The sequence below is a fragment of the Danio rerio genome, chromosome 5 (assembly GCF_049306965.1).
Source record: "Danio rerio strain Tuebingen ecotype United States chromosome 5, GRCz12tu, whole genome shotgun sequence".
Lineage (NCBI taxonomy): Eukaryota > Metazoa > Chordata > Actinopteri > Cypriniformes > Danionidae > Danio > Danio rerio.
Genome location: NC_133180.1, coordinates 26,865,171 through 26,882,501, shown reverse-complemented (window position 1 = coordinate 26,882,501; position 17,331 = coordinate 26,865,171). Strand labels below are relative to the sequence as shown.

At 33.4% G+C, this 17,331-nt stretch overlaps 2 protein-coding genes across 54 annotated transcripts in view; one reads left to right on the top strand and one right to left on the bottom strand.

Moving 5' to 3' along the window:
* The window catches only part of arvcfb (ARVCF delta catenin family member b), a 423,234-nt gene extending 413,736 nt beyond the window's left edge, over positions 1-9,498 (top strand). For 32 of the 51 annotated variants that reach the window (XM_073950712.1, XM_073950705.1, XM_073950704.1 and 29 more), the window contains 2 exons: positions 3,502-3,614; positions 6,881-9,498. In XM_073950712.1, the coding sequence (XP_073806813.1) occupies positions 3,502-3,603 (102 nt within the window). In that variant the 3' untranslated portion in view covers positions 3,604-3,614; positions 6,881-9,498. Of the gene's footprint in view, positions 1-3,501; positions 3,615-6,880 lie in introns of those variants that run through there. The other 19 variants (XM_073950724.1, XM_073950715.1, XM_073950709.1 and 16 more) reach the window with 2 other exon arrangements.
* A 608-nt stretch (positions 9,499-10,106) lies between these two features.
* The window catches only part of naaladl1 (N-acetylated alpha-linked acidic dipeptidase like 1), a 15,501-nt gene continuing 8,276 nt past the window's right edge, over positions 10,107-17,331 (bottom strand). For 2 of the 3 annotated variants that reach the window (XM_073949550.1, XM_073949551.1), the window contains exons 14-20: positions 17,237-17,325; positions 14,485-14,578; positions 14,232-14,313; positions 13,580-13,753; positions 13,374-13,461; positions 12,359-12,451; positions 10,107-12,224 (exon numbers count right to left, since the gene is read on the bottom strand). In XM_073949550.1, the coding sequence (XP_073805651.1) occupies positions 12,047-12,224; positions 12,359-12,451; positions 13,374-13,461; positions 13,580-13,753; positions 14,232-14,313; positions 14,485-14,578; positions 17,237-17,325 (798 nt within the window). In that variant the 3' untranslated portion in view covers positions 10,107-12,046. The remainder of the gene's footprint in view (positions 12,225-12,358; positions 12,452-13,373; positions 13,462-13,579; positions 13,754-14,231; positions 14,314-14,484; positions 14,579-17,236; positions 17,326-17,331) is intronic. The other variant, NM_001098190.1, reaches the window with a different exon arrangement.

The window sequence follows — 17,331 nt, the reverse complement described above, 5'->3', positions numbered from 1 at the left end:
TCATTTGCACAACTTTAAAGGCAATTTTCTCAGTACTTTATCAGTAGATTTTTTTAACCCTCAGATTCCAGATTTTCAAATAGCTGTATTAGTCAAATATAATCTTATCCTAACAAAGTATGCTTCAATGGGAGGCTAATTTATTATATGTGTTATATCATGTATGTTATTTGTGATATGGTTTTGTGGCCCAGGGTCACACATCTGTGGATTTAAGAAGATAAACTTGGCTTCTCCTCATTATAGCTACATTTTGTACTTAAGTTAATCATTAAAAGACAGATTTGAGAATTTAAAGTCATTAATGAAAATATAAGAATAATACTTTTTACCATGATGTCAGACCCCAGAACACACTTACAGACAATCACCAGTAAGGGGCATGTCAAGTAATGATACTGGAGATATCAAAAATGTGCAAGCTTTGGGTTTACTGACGTGTTTGTTTTGGTGCTTACAAATATCCTCAATGTTTGGTGAAATTCACCTTTAGTAAAGTGTTTGGGGCCTGGCATCTGCAGAAGAGGTCGACTTGCACATTTAAGGTCTCTGTAGCAGCAGATTGAGTTTTCTTACTCCCTCTTGACTTAATATGAAGTCATCTCACATTAGTAGTGTTATCACAGCCCAGCGTGAGGCTGATTCACTTTACTGTGTGTCTGCTTACGTACGACAGGCTCAGCTGTGTGTTGAGTCTGTTCATAGACACTGTATTATTGACTACTACACTCCCGCACCATCTGTAGTCCGTCTCAGCATTGTGACAGGCCTTTGTATCCCTCAGCAGCTGCCTGCACTATTTCTTTGTTAGGTTTTTTAAAAGATTTAATAGAAGTGATGACGAATTCAGATTTCTGTCAAAACAAACAGATTTATTATTTTCTGTTGTAGAAATATTTGGCAGTAACTGTTATTTTAATATTAATACAATGAAGTTGCTCCCTCTAGAGGTCCTTGTTGGCACAGCATGCTTGTGTTGGCTTAAAGGTATAAGGTCACCAAAAAATAAATACCATTTACTCACTTTCTAGTGGTTCCAAGTAGGGCTGCACAATATATCGTTTTGGCATTGCTATTGTAATGTGTGCATTTTTAATAGACATTTCCAGGTTTCTCAGTTGAGGAAGGCGTCACAGTTGGGTAAAAGCACAGTGAATGGGAGAGGGGAGAGTACAACAAATATTTTTTTTACCGTCCAATTTGCTGAAATAATAAAAAATGCTGTGATGGTGTTATCAAGACTGTCAGAAAAAGGTCTAAAATAGTGTGAGACGGATGACGGCAGCCAGAGGAGAGAATAACATCAAATTTACTCTCAGCCCCCGTAGACACTGCATTAGAAACACCTTGCATAAGCCGTAATTCGTTTTTGGTAATTTGATGCAAAGATGATTTAATACATCCATAAATGCATTTAAATATTGATACGTTTTTTTTTTAAAATCAAAGATATGAAATTATGATGACCATCAAACGCGTCTTGTGAAAAGGGTCCAAAGTCACATCGCAGGATCTGCAACGTTTAGTCTAGGTTATAATTGACAGTTCAGAACACATCATTTATATGAGTGATAGCTCATTTTCATCATAATAGCTTTGACAATGATTAATTATGTTTATTTATTCATACAATGAAGACTATGGTGTTATTTTACATTTGATTATTCAGTATTTGCCTGAAAACTATGACTGTAAAGCACTTTTTTATTTCATTTGTAACTTTGATTAATTATATTTATCTATGCATGGAAATTATGCAGATGCACTTACTTACAAAATCATCCTCTAAAATAATCAGTTCTTTACAACTGAGAATATTCAATTAATATAGCGCTCAGCATACATGAGTAGACCCCTCACAAATCTGTCATTTAAATTCATTCAAATCTGGAGCTTATCTAACAAAATAACTTACTATAATGGTCCAAAAACTAGTACACCCAAATTTATATGTTATAGAAAAATATTAAATACAAATTTAATAAAGAGGAGAAATCAAGAGAAGAAAAAAATTGAAAACATTTTTGTAGGTTAATTTATTTTGTTTTGCAATATTTTGCTTGAATTTATTTGTATTATCTTTCAATTTTTAAATATGTTTGATGACTAAATGATTACTTTAATAAATATATCTGTTTCATAAATCTGTTTTGTTTAAACCAGTGGCGCTCAAACTGTTTCTTATTAAAGGCCAAAAACCAAACTTGATTGAGGGCTGTGAGCCAAAATTTACCATGGGTAATTTCTTATTTATTACCATATTATTTAAAAATAACAAAAAAAAAAAAAACATTGCTTTAAAACATATCAAATAATGATGCAGTACAGTTTGTTTTACATTTTATAATGAACAATCCCATTTATAACACATTGAAGTTCAATGCTGAGTCAAGCTGTTCCTGCCTTTGCTTTGATTTGCTCACTGATGTCTTGTGCATCTGTCAAGTGACAATATTTATAAAATTATAGTTTATTCTACAAGATAATACTGAGAAATCACAGTAACGGACTTTATTATCTACTGTAAAGTTACAATATATGGTTGTAATTTCACAATAATTTAATGTGACAAAACCACAGTAAATTACTGTGAACTACCTCACAATAATTTACTGTGAATTTACATACAGTAATTTACTGTGAAAGTAATGCAATTATTAGCCAGTAATTTACTGTAAATTTAAGGTCAAATTTTTTACAGTATACATGTTAAAATTCTGACTAATTTACAACATTTAAATTAAATATTTAACTTTAATAGGCTTTTCTGTTGCTCCTAATTAAACCATGAAACAAAATGTTACATTCAAATCGAAATTTGCCCCAATCAACTCCCCATAATTTTTGCTCTGTTTTCAGATGAGATGGTGGGCCAAACCAAAGGTTACCACGGGCCCTACTTTGGGCACCTCTGGTATTTTTAAAAACCAAAATACATTGCCTGTATTCACTGAGAAATTGATAAAAAATAATTATTTGAAACGGGGTGTGCTCAATTATGCCGAGCGCTGTATGTATTTTTTTTTATTATTAATAAGTTGTATTTATATCACAATACTGTATAAATTGCAGAAAATCCAAAAATCATGTCAGTTTTTTCAATATTGTGCAGCCAATTTTTTTAACAAGAAACACAAAAGAAGATATTTTGAAGAATGTTGATGTCCATAGCATAAAAATAACAAATCCTATGGAAGTCAATGGTTTCCAAAACCTTTCAAAATATCTTCTTTTGCCTTCAACATAAGAAAAAACTCAGACAGAGCGACTAAAAAGTGAGTAAATGATGACAATGTTTATTTTGGGTAAACTATGCCTTTAAGTAAACCTGACTAAAGTTTTGTTGTTTTTGAAATGTTTCTGCATGTGTTCTGTTCACTTAAATGAACTTTCTCTTCTATTCTGTTTCTTTTCCCTTTGAGCTTCTCTGTTGCGAGGACTAACTCTGGCTTTCTCTGTGTGTTTGAACTCTTGGTTTTGCTGATTTGAACCCCTTTGCAGAATGACACAAATAGGAAACACTATATCAGGAGCAACAGGCCGACTGTCAGTCTGGTGGATGCTTGTGATGTTAAACCTCAGCCTGTTGACTCCTGGGTCTAAATGCATGCATGGTAGGTCTTAATGAGCTGCTGGACGTTTTTAGTATTGCTTTTGTCTCATCCTCATCTTCTTTATGAAATAACACCCACCTTTCATTATCATTTGCTCTGCTTAACCCAGAGTAGTGCATTGGCTAGACATTTTCACATTTGGCAAGTTTGGTTTGACTAAAATAAACTATGGTGTGATTACTTAGTTACTATGGTTCATTTTAATAAGTGTGATCCCTGCTATCTGAACCCTAGTGAGCATAAAACAATTGGAATGAGACCACTGAAAAGATGGGCCTTGGTCCGCCTGCAAACAAACTCTTGTGCAGGGTAGCTTTTACCATACAACGACATAACTCACGGCTAAACTATCACAGTACGATGCATCGTTTGGGAAATAAACAATGTAGTGACGAGTGTTTCCCAAAACTGTAGCTGCTTTGTAGCAGATCCATCGTTTGAACCACGTTAGTTGTAACATAAAACGCCCATAACAACTTTAGTGAAAGCCCCATCATTCTTTTGTGCAAATTATATTGTTTTAAACGCACGCACATAAAAAAAAATATATATATATATATATATATATAAGTATCAGTAAAAACATGCACCAGTTTTTCATATCAATTGAAATATATGTAAATGGCACATTTAGGGCCCATGTGTCCTTTACCAATATTATTGAGAATATTGAAGATTCTATAATTTTATTCTAAAACATGAAATCACTTACAAAAAGCTAAATCATATTCTAATATCATATATAAATCATTTAAATCGTTAATGGTTGTAATTTACATGAACTTATTAAGAAAATTTAAAAATCCTACTTATCCTAATGATGATGATGATGATGATGATGATTATTATTATTATTATTATTATTATTAATGTAGGGTATTGTTTATTTCTTTTTTCTTTTTTAAAATGTCTACTTTTACAATTTGACAAATTTAAGCCACTGCAGAAATATGCTAACTAACAGGCCCATGTCATATAGCGTACAGATACTTAATAAATAACCTACTATAAATTAAAAGCATTAACGTATGCTATGTTTTTTGTTTTCACAAGCTTTGGAGACAAAACATTATTAGGTCACCTATAGCTTTCGTCATGAGCCACGGCTGCATTCAAAATGGCATAAATATTTTCAAAGTGCACTACGAAGGGAACGTAATTGTCAATGAAGATGGCTAAAACTGAACTGTAAAATACTTTAAAAGCAAATTACACCTAAGAGAGATGACTTTAATGCTGTTTTTAATCATTCTGAGTTTAAATGTTGGAATGTTCGAAAGGAATAGGGCATAGGGGAGATGGAAATAGAACACAGCCAGGAACTATGCTTCTAACTACAGCTCTAGAGGTAGTTGCATGCGTGAAAGTTTGCGATGCAGTTTGCGAATGTTCATCAGAATGATTGGTTTGGGAAACGGCAAATAAACTAACTAAGTTTGTATCGACGGAACTTGCTAGCTTGGTTAGCTAACAATGGTTTTTGGATACACACCCCAGTTTGACTAAAATATGAACGCAATACAAACCAAACACATCTAAAGAAACTAAAAACATGGCATGATGTCACTAGGCATGGCCCGGTATAAGATTCGGTATGATAACCTTGGATAAAAATATCACGGTTTCACAGTATTGTGATTACTGCCCTAAATTAACCTCTTTTTAAATGTCTGGGTAAAAAACTACAACTTTATTCCCCTTTGAACACAATATATTTTATTTTAAGAAACATTTATAATATTTTGGAGAAGTAAACATGTCAGGCTAAATTATTCAAATGAGTCATTGACTTCTGCTGTCTTCATTAGTTTCAAAAACACAGATTTCTTTTTAAAACTTGTCCTAAAAAACGAAAAATATAAATAAGAAATCGTACACATACCTTAGGAATGGTATATTGGAAAATTTTTAAAACCTTGACTTTTCTAAACCGCAGTATACCTTAAAAATGGTTATCGTCCCATGCCTAGTTGTCACAAGATGCAACCTTGAAAAGGACTAGGTTTGTTTTTTTTGTTTTTTTTTTTGTCTTCAAAGTCACTTTTTTTTTTCTTTTTTTTTTTGCATATTTATGTTTAGTCAAGAATTTTTAAAGAAATCAAATCTACAAGTGTGAAAACATCTAAAACCAGTCACGTTAACCACTTTAAATCTAGTAAATATTCAGATTTTAAAAATCTCTATATTTTATATAACATTCTACTTCTACAGTACTATCACATGTATTATTATTATTATTATTATTATTATTATTAACAATAAATGATTCAGAGTCTGCCTAAAAAACAGAATCTCAGAAAAGATCTCTTAAGAAGTATCTCTTTTGATTAGACTTTTAAACTATAGTGTACTGGCATCTAGTATACTGTAGTTTACATTGATGTGCTGTGAAAAGTGGACAAAAAGGACTGAAATAGAGTGCACTTAACTCTTTGGGTTAGCATCGCTATCATCTATTCATTTTCCACATTCATGCTTGGCAAATATCTGCTTACCCTCACATTTTTCATCCCATACTCTATCTGGAACAGGAAACCATGATCATTTCAAATTGCCATGAACATTTCAGCATAGCTGTTGTTTGTCATTCAACAAAGCAAATTTGGTGGAATGTTACCATGTTACTTGTCTTCATATATTTGACTGTATAGTTTCAATCTAGAAAATAATGCAGAAAAAATCTCCTTTTATAAAAATCATCCATCATTTAATCATCAAGCTCTCTTTCATATCCATTATCTTAAAACAGAGCTCCTTCTGAATAGGCATTAAGGTGACTTTATACAGTTTATTATCCAGAATGTACAATTATAACTATACACTTTAATACTTGCCCTAAGTGAGTCTGCCATTTATGTTTATCATTGAGCTTTATCAATGTTAGCATCCTTAACTCTGCTGTATAAAACACCTCTATGCCTTCTCACCAAGCAAATTTGTGTTAAATAGACGTAAATCTAATAGACGTCTAAAAATAGTGCAATATTAGACTAGTCATCACATATTAGACAAACTTAACATAGTCATTGATTTCTGTTTATGACTAGTCTAGATTGTACTATTGTTAAAACCCAGATTAAGCCTAGTTTTAGCTCTATATTTAGATGTCTTTGTTTAGATGTCTATTAAACATCAAAAATGCTACATCTATAGATCTGTTAGTTTTTTTTACTTTTCATCATAAGAACATCTCTGGCTAGAAGATTTTTTTTTATGTAGTCTGACAGTGCGGTCTGATATGTGTGGTTTTGCCCTCTCCGCTACAGGCTTAGCTAGCAACAGCGCTACATCTTTACCACGAGTCACCACTGCCATTAACCGCAGAGCTCACCGTGATGTGGACTCATCTCAAGACTTTTACCTGAAAGAGCGAGAGACTTTCATTCAACAGCCAATATTTTGAGATTTCTCAACAAGTGAAAAGAAAAAGAAGCCACTTCTCATGTGTACATTCCCACTGGATGTAGTGTTTCCCAGAACTAAGGATTAGCCGGAATGATGGACAGATGGACAGATGGATTGAGTGAATATACAGAAAGTGCTGTCGTGGACGTGGACGTGTGCTGGATTGAGGGGTGAAGAGGATATCAGAGAAAAAAAAAAAACTATTTTTATGTCAAAACAAAAATATATATATATATAATTTTTGCCTATATTATTTTTGTTGTCCGTTTCTGCCTGATTACTGTTTGTTTTGTGGATTTTTTTTCCCCCAGAAGTGCAGTGAATTGTGAATTTTTTTTTCGTTCGAGTTTAATTTTTAGCAAAATTTTGGGTTTTCTAGAAAGATTGAGGACATTTGTGAAAGGAGGAAAAAAAAGAAGGGTTTCTTTTCTGTTGTTGTTCTTGTTGCTGTTGTCCGTTTCGACGGTTTGGGGGCACATACAAAGTCTGGGGGTCTATATTAAAATGCACGCTTTTGCAATTTCTGTGTGCTGGCTTTATAAAGCAAGTTTGAAGACATATTATCACTGTGTTTGTTTCTTCTCACTGAGGACTGTTGTTGAAAAGCGGGTTTTTTTTGTTTTATTTACTAAACGGAGGAGAGCTGCTGGTTTTCACATGGATTTGGTCTGCTTAATTCCCAGAGGCATGCTGGGCAACACTGGCACTTACCAGCTTATGCTTTAGTTTATTTAACAAGGGGTAACGATGAAAACAAAATCAATAAAAATTCTATTTGTTAATATGTAGATTGTGGGGACAGTAGGAGGATTCATTTGCTCCTAAAAAAAAAAAAAGTTAGATTTTCAAAACATTTTCTATTTTTGTTGTTTTATAAATGTATATTAGGTTACACGAATAAAAACAAAACAATTCTTCATAACATCATAGATGTGAATCCATAACAGCACATTCAGTATTACGTATTCATAAAGCATGGCCATGTTTGTATACAATTTCTTAATAATAAAATAATAAAAAGATCATTGCTTTCGGTAAACGTGCATCAAAAGTTTGTAGAGTCGATTTCATTGTCTATTTATATTTTGTACATCTTGTTTTGTTGAGCTGAGATGCTTGTTTTTGTCACACTTTATTTTAATGGTCCCTTTCTTGAATTTAAGTTACATTGCATCTACATGCCAACTAATTCTCATTACATTATAAGTAGACTGTTCGGTTGGGGTTGGAGTTTTTTATAGTCATTGAAATGTCTGTTGAAGGAGCAGTATCAACAGATATACTAGTCTACTAATACTCAAATGGACCATCAAAATAAAGTGTTACCCTTATTTTCAATTTTCTTTTGATATAATTGGAAAACAACGTGTTCAGACAGGTCTGACTGGCTTACAGAATTTGGTCAGGAATGATGAGGAATCAGGGATAGAGGCTTCCTTTCATTTCAGCTTTTATGCAAGCCAAAATATTTTCACTTCATCAAAAAATGCGTGTAACAAACAAAGCATGACGTGTTTTTTAATATTCGTTTGTTTAGATTTGCGTAATTGTAAATTCTCCAAATGTCGATTAAAAGAAATCCAGTGTTTTTCATACTCATAACCGCATCAAACTAATATAAGAACGACAAATGATTGTTTCTTCGAATCTAGCATCTGCTTTCTCATCTGATTTCCATCACGTTACTGTATAACTTTCTGTAGCAAGTGTTTTTTTCCATAGTGATCTAACAGAAACTCTTAATAACAAAGTAACTGTGTGTAATACCGTTAATTTTGGAAATCTGAAAAGCGTTCACATCCAGACTTTTAGCCTTTTGTAGAATCATTATTAATAATTGAATTGTCTGTTCCCGACTGCCTTTTTCGCAGAAAACAACCAAAGGATTTTGGTATCGTGTAGTACAAGAAGTTCCCGGAGTGTGAATTTGCATCACATTGTATATTTATAGAAAAAAAAATTTTAAATGGATTCAAGAGGAACCTATGTAGACATCACTAATTCAGAGCATCAAAACTCAGTATGTGTACAACTTGGTAGCAAAAGTGTTTGTAACTATCATGTGCCTTAACCTTTTTCCATGTTAGATGAAGACGAATAGTGTGTTTTATATGTTATATTGGTCCCCTCTCTGTCTCTTTTACATGCAAGCAAACACACACAAACACACACACACACTCCTGTCTCTGGCTCCTCACACTGTCACTCACTCTGTGTTCTCAATGTAGTCTAGACTGGTGATGGGTTTTGCCTTGTATTACATTGTATTATACACTTTTAAAAGATAGAGACATTAAAAAGGTTTGATTATATAGTTGTTAATGCTTTCCTAGCGCTCCAGAACAATGCCACAGTGACCGAATGTATTGTCAATTTTACTAATACCCAGAAGAGAGAATTGCTCTTGTAAAAGAAAAAAAAAATACAGGTTTGTAGAGTATCACTTTGGTGTGTTTTCAATAAATCATGCCTGAAATGAGTTCATTCTGTGTGGGTTTATTTATCTAATTGAAGGCACATGCTGATTTTGTTTGTCGTTGTTTCGTTTTGAAACCCATTGACTTTTAGTGTACTGATGAAAAAAAAACTGCTTCTTAATTTGTTTTTAAAAATCCTAAGAATGATCTACACTGAATTCACACTTTCTCTGAATTAAATGTCCCAAATTCTTAAAGAAAAAAAATGTTTTCAGAGACTCTTGTGAATCAGGGAATATTTCATTTCACATATTGGGAATTAAGGCTCCTTATTATTATCCATTTTAATACAGAATGCACTGTCAATGCTCAAGGCAGATAATGAATTTACTAAAATAGTCTTTTTTTTACCATTCTGTTTCATGGTGTAAGGAGGCCCAAACCTGCAAAAACAATGAATGAATAAATAATTATGTAAATATATGAATAAATGAGTAATTAAATACAGAAATTTATGCATAAATAAAGTTATGCACACAAATAAATAATTGTATACAAAATCTACAAATTTCTGCATAAAAAAATACAAAAATAATTAATGAATGAATTACACAAATGTTGGGGCAATATGAAATTGCTAAACTGAAAGTTTATTTTAAATGTTTATTTCTTCTTCTTTTTTTTTTTTTTTATTCCCAGGATCCGCATGTTGCAATGTCCCGAATTTAGCTTGAAAATCTTAAGCCAATTGTTATGGAGTGTTCTGATTCAATTTAGAATTTCCCCAACCCGCACAGGGGACCAGAGTGAGTGCTCTGACTTGGCCCCCCTGGTCCGTTTATTCATTCAGTTGGAGAATGTAGTTGCGTATTTTCTTTTCCTGAGTTCAACATGCTAATGAGATGCTGTCTGTCAACCAGCAGAAGGTGGTCTTCATGCCATAATTAGTTGCTCATTAGAAAATTTTTGCATTTGATTTTTTTTTGACTGGCTTCTGATGATTGAGACACCCTGTCATTAGCATGTTGACCTGAGGAATAAACGTTTGAAAGGAGGGAAAAATAAAATTTCAGTTTAGCATTTTCTTACTCCTCCAACATTTGTGTAATTTATCTAATTATTTTCCTGCCCACACTATTAATTATTAATATATGTATGCAGAAATTTGTGGATTTATTTATTTATTTGTTTATTTATTGTTTTATTTATGCAGGAATTTATGGATTTATTTACTCATTTATTCATATATTTGCGTATTTATTTATTGTTTTTGCAGGTTTCATCCTCCATAATAGTGCACTAAGAATAGTTAGAATAGAATAGTTCTCCTGGGAATGATATTCCTAACAATTGTTATCTTCTAGAAATATATATATTTTTAAAAATACATTTTTACATGAAACAAAGATTTACACTCCCTGTGTACATCCTCAGGCTGTTGAACAACTCAAATAGCTGATTTAATATATTATATCTTCCTTTCTGGATGGTAAAGGAACACTTCATTTTTTTGGAAATAGGCTCATTTCAAAATAAAAATTAAAAAGTTGCTATTTTCTAGGCTGATATGGCTTGGAACTGCATTCCGACAACAAAGTCCCTTGATTATTACGCCAGAATGAGAATATAGTTCCTATAGCCATATTGACCTAGATCAGGGGTGTCAAACTCAATTCCTGGAGGGCCGAAGCCCTGCACAGTTTAGTTCCAACCCTGCTCCAACACACTAACCTGTAGGTTTCAAACAAGCCTGAAGGACTCAATTAGTTTGAACAGGTGTGTTTAATTAGGGTTGGAACTAAACTGTGCAGCGCTGCGGCCCTTTTGGAACTGAGTTTGACACCTGTGACCTAGATAATAGCAACCTTTTATTTTCTGTTGGTCTTAGTACAGGGTAACTACAAAAAAGTGTCAAGTTTTAAATATGATAATGATCAAAATTATTATTTTTTTTTAATGCTAATGGTCTAATCCGATTCAATGATTTATTCTAAGCTAAGCTAAGTGCTCCTGCTAGATCCAGAGATTGCTTGAATAGATTCCAAAAATGTAAATCCCAAATGTTTAACTCAGAGGTGTCCGGTGGCCTGCAAAATGAATGCCGCAGTCACGGCGCTTTGAAAGGGGGTGGGATTAAAAAAGATGATTGGACATTAAAAAACTTTGCGATTGATTCATGTTTTAAATTTCAGTCCAGAGAGGTCATGTTTTAATCCTTGATTGGTCTCACACAATCATTTCGCAGGTCAGAGTTCATCAAGCTTGAACTTTCCAAAGCAGCGAACTACAAAACTTTCCGCACAACCTTACGTTTCTGGTCTGAAGCATTCACGTGCGTATGAATGGAAGTCTATGGAGAGAAAAGTGCAGTGTGCTTTAGTTCCAACCCTAATCAGACACACCTGGGCTAGCTAATCAAGCTCTTACTAGGCTTTCTAGAAACATCCTTGCAGGTGTGTTGAGACAAGTTGGAGCTAAAATCTGAGGACACCAGCCCTTCAGGATCGAGTTTGGATACCACTGGTTTAACTTTAAGGGACTTGTAAAATGAGCCTATTTACCAAAAAAAAAAAGTAGAGTGCTCTTATAAAGTCTATTGTTTAGTGTACGTTAAATCACATCATCCAGTGTGTGTGCAGCTCCTGCAATGGCTTGTGTGACGATAGATAATTGTTTATGAGCCTGATCCCAGTCTTCCTTTAGCCCACTGCTCTCTGCCTTCTCCACTGCATCTGCCAGGCCGGGGAAAGTGGCCACACTTGATGACCTCGATGCCCAAATCACATGCCTGCGTGATGCCAGGGAGCGTAGAGGTGACGATGATCAGGTGTGACAACAGCATGAACAAATAGAGGGTGGTGATTAATGTTCATAAAGGGCCAATCGTTAGGAGAAAAATGTTTTAATGATGCTGCTTCATACCTGAAAGCGTATTTGTCAGGGAATGCTAACGGGTCAAGGAAAGCCCTGTCCAACAGCATGAGCTGGTCATTAATGCGACGAGCCTTCAGGGGCCTGTTGTGAAGACAGAACTTATGTTTATGCCATCTGTTTTGCACTCTTGACTTCAGAGCGAGTTATTTTATATTGATTTAACACTATATAACCAAGAGAAACAAATGTCTAAAGTCTCTAAATATTATTCGCATGATCAAAAATCTAGTGCATAGCTTCTGTCTTTTTTTAAACAAGTAAAAGGCCTTTTAGTGTGCCTGTGTGTGTAAGATAACTTGATTACGTGATTTTTCTTTTAAAAAATCATGTTAAATGTATTAAATATGATGGCTTTTAAGATAGTAGTATTGGCATCTTTTTTAATCATCATTACCTTACTCTGCATTAAATGTTTTGCTGCTCAGAATTAACGCTACAGAGATTTGATCATGCATTTAAAAGCACACTGTAGTTATTAAAATAATTATTGGCCTCTTTAGTAAAAAATTGTCAAATAAGTGCGACTACTTCACCATTTTCATAATATATTAGCTATAAAAGCCATCAGGTGGGGTACTTCACAAAAAAATCCTATAAAAGCTTTATAAGTATCATATTTCACTCTTTTTACAAGAAATAATGTGTCAGTTAGGTTTCTGTTAAAAAAAAATAGATATAATTTATTATAGTATATTTTAAATGTACCTGCTTGAGTTAAGCAAAAACACACAGATGTCTTTAAATTTAAATGAGCTGTTGTTCCCCGCCCTCTTTTTAGACGTGGGCAGAACCTTTTCAGCTGGCACCTCAATTACTCCTTAACAACATATGTTTGTGCTTTAAAGTCTTGTCAGTTTAATGTGCTATGAGACTTTTAGGGTGCTTTCACACCTAGACTTGTTTCGTTTGCCCAGTTACCGCGGTTCGCTTGGCAAATGTGAATCTTGTGAATTATGGTCATTGAAAAATCTTTTATATGTCAGTCTTCACAGGGTTAACTTACGTTTCTTTTACAAGATCTGAATCCCTGATCAAACGATCCAATTTAGTTGCAGTGTCACGGAAAAACTGCACAGCTTTCTTCAAGGATTCTGGAATGGGGAGAAATATTCTCATTGTGACTATGTCAAATACGTCTATCAATTGCTTTTAGGAAAAAGCAAGACATTTCCTCAGCCAAAACTAATCTGGCGAATCTTGTTAGCTTACCCATAGAGATTGCTTTAGCCGCAAGTTTGGCCTCAAAGGCTGTGACCGCCTGCGCGAAGTACTGCTCCAGACTTTCTGCATAGTCGCTGCAGTTAAAGGGCAGCAGGAGACTGTCAGCCAATCGCAGCAGCACATTCCCTGCTGTCCTCGCGACTGCCTGATGACTGGTGAAACCTGCATAATGCAAATTTTTAAATGCAACAGGCTGATAATAAATTTCCTTTAAACTTATGTCCCTTATGAAAATTAATAATGGTTTTATTACAAATAAAACAAACAAAATGTATTCAAAAATTGTAATCCCAAATTGTTACACTAAGAATAATTTAACCATCAAATTTGTAGTAAAACCAGTTTACAAACAGTAATCACAGCCACAAAAATGGTTACTACACTTCTGATCATTGCTTTCATAATGGATTATAATAGTAATAATATTTAAAAAATACATTTTATTTATAATCAAACATGCAATAAAATACAAGGATTCAACATAGAAAAATAATAAATTATAAACATTAGAATGATCAAGAATCTAAAAATGTCATCTTAAAAAGAGCATCTTAAAACTAGCTACTTTGTTATAATATTTATAAGTATTATAATAGTAATAATTGAATGTCTCATTTGAGAGCCTCTGTATTCAGTTCACCTGGATCAATGTATGTAGATGCATAGTCAAAAGTGTCATAAGCCGTGTGGTAGGCTGGGTAGATGCGTGCTCTTGTTTTGCTCTGCAATGAGAATCTTGTTATTATTACTCAGCTTTTTTTCTCTGTTTGATTTGTGAACTTTTTAGGGACCACCTCGAAAATGAGATGATTCATCCCAAGGGGCTATCCCATTCAATAATCCATCAATAATTCAAATTCAATATACTTGACGGCATCACGCTGACGACATACCTGGTCATAATAATAGGAGATATCCATAGACGTTATTCCAAGGTAGTGTATAAAAGCAGCGTAATCACTTCCAGCTCCTGTCAAGAAGCCCACACTGCAAACACATTGAAGAGTTTCAGAAATATTACTTTTATTATTATGGTGCTTTAATCACACTAGAGCTTTTCCTTTGTGTTTAAACAACCCAGTTTATCATCATTCTAAACATTGCTTTTAATCCCTGGTAAAATAATTCATATATTATTAAAATAACTTAAAAATGTAATTGTTCAAATCATGGTGATACTCATGGCGACACGGTAGCACTGTTGCCAAAGAACGTCCTGTATTCATGTGGGTTTCCTCCGGATGCTCCAGTTTCCACCACAGTCCAAAGACATGTGGTACAGGTGAACTGGATGAACTAAATTGGCCATTTTGTATGTCTTTGTGTGTCAACCTGAGAGTGCATGGGTGTTTCGCAGTAATGGTTTACAGCTGAAAGGGCATCCGCTGCATTAAAACATATGCTGGATAAGTTGGTGGTTCATTCCGCTGTGGCAACCCCTGATGAATAAAGGAACTAAGTCGAAGGAAAATGAAGAAAATTTAAATCGTAATTTAGAAGTGGGGATAGATCTGAACTTTTGTGCCTTTTTAACACACATTGCATTGCCATAATGCAGAGTGAAAGATTATGGCTAGATGCTTAGCGATCATATTACATTGTAAAAATATCTGTTTAATAACAGTTTTCATATTTTTTAATTCACGGATGTTTTCTTTTTTTTACGATTATGAGTTGCATTATGGGACTGAACCTTTATATCTCAGCTCTGTCAGCCCTTGATATTGAAAACTCTGCAGTTTAATGGACTGACTTTTATTGAACTTTTAGTCATTTGAAACAATCGATTGTATAAAAAAATTATATGAATTGAATGAACTCCTTAAAATAACTGAAAAAGTGCTGGCAGTTTATTATCTTTTTTTTTTTTTTTTTGTATCCTAATTTACAACACCAACCCAGACAATACATCACTTCCGTTCAAACTATTAGAAATGTCAATAAAAGTCACTTTTTCAAAAGCAAAAGTTGTTGGAGGAAAGATCAATATCCCATAATGCATTAATTAATAAGCATAAGCATAATTAAGCATTGAGCCTAAATAAATGGAAAACACCAACAATCACAAAATATCGAAATCTGTTAAATTATGGATATCTTTTACAATGTAGGGGTAAAAATAAACATACAGTTAAAGTCAGAATTATTAGCCCCCCTGTTTATTTTTTCCCCCAAATTTCACACTTAGCTGATGATTGATTATAAAGCTTGTTTGGCATGCTGTCCAGGGAGAGAGCTCAAAAGATCCTCGAGCCTGGGGTTCCCTCATGTTGCAAGGCGAGAGTGCAGTTTGAGCTCAGGTAGAACTCAAGAACTCCCCTGCTGTATAATAAAGAGATAGTGATTGCTCTTAAGAGATAACTACTTACTAAGTGTATGTTAATGGTGCTGATTTGGATTAGTCAATTAACCTAAGTTGCATGTTTTTGGACGGTGAGAGGAAACTGGGAGACTCGGGGGATTCCCACACAAGCACAGGGAGAATGTACAAACTCTGCACGAAAACATTGGCTAGTTTGGTTATGACCAGAACCAAAGATGTTCTTGCTGTGAGGCAACAGTGCTAACTACAGGGCCACCGTGCCACCCATCTATGAAAGGAGGAGAAGTAGTGGTGAAAGGGGGATTCTTCAAAGCGAAGATGACTTGGTATGAAACCTAGAGCATTTCTAGAGGCTAAGGAGTCGTCTGATTGGTGAATGATAAATTGGATAAATGCAGGGCCAGCGCTAGCAATCATAAGCATGTGATCCTCACAAAATTAGTTTATAAATAAACTTCACTTCTGTGATTTATTTTAACTTTGCTCTGATGAATATTTAACTAGATATTTTTCAAGACACTTCTGTAAAGCTTAAAGTGACATTTAAAGATTTATTAGGTTAACTAGGCAGGTTAGGGTAATTAGTTTTTTGGATAATGATGGTCTGTTTTGTAGACTATTGAAAAAAATATATAGCTTAAAAGGGCTAATAAATTTTGCTTTTTAAAAAAAACTGCTTTTATTTTAGCCAAAATAAAACTAATTAGATTTTCTCCAGAAGAAAAAATATTTTCAGACATAAAAATTTGAAAAATATAAAAAAATAAAGTAAAAGTTTAAGGGGGGACAAATAATTGTGAATAACAATATAGTATATATATATATATATATATATATATATATATATATATATATATATATATATATATATATATATATATATATATATATATATATATATATATATATATATATATATCATCACCTTGGAATTATAAGGTTCTATTCTGACTGATTTTGAGATATTGAGCTTCAAAGTTTTTGCATTTTATTGCAAACAATGTGTGTAATATTTGTTTTTTAAATAAAAAGTCTTAAAATGTAAACAAATTATAAAACACATCACATAATGTAAATATGTTGTCATTTAATAAGAATATGTCAATAACTCAATTTTGACAAAAATGTCAGAGAACCTTTTAATTATAACGTGACAATATATATTAATATTATATTAATATATAATATTAATAATATAAATATTAATATTGTTCAAATATTAATTAAATACAATGTGAATTAACAGTATAAAATGACCTGTGGTTAACTGGTGTATTAAAAGCTGAACTATGAGGTGGTACTGAATAAAATTAAGAGCATACTTAGGTATAATCCCATAATTTGGACTGGTTCTGTTGTAATACCGTATCCAGTTGTCATAGACTGACATGGTTGTCCCGGGAGCATCAACCTGAAA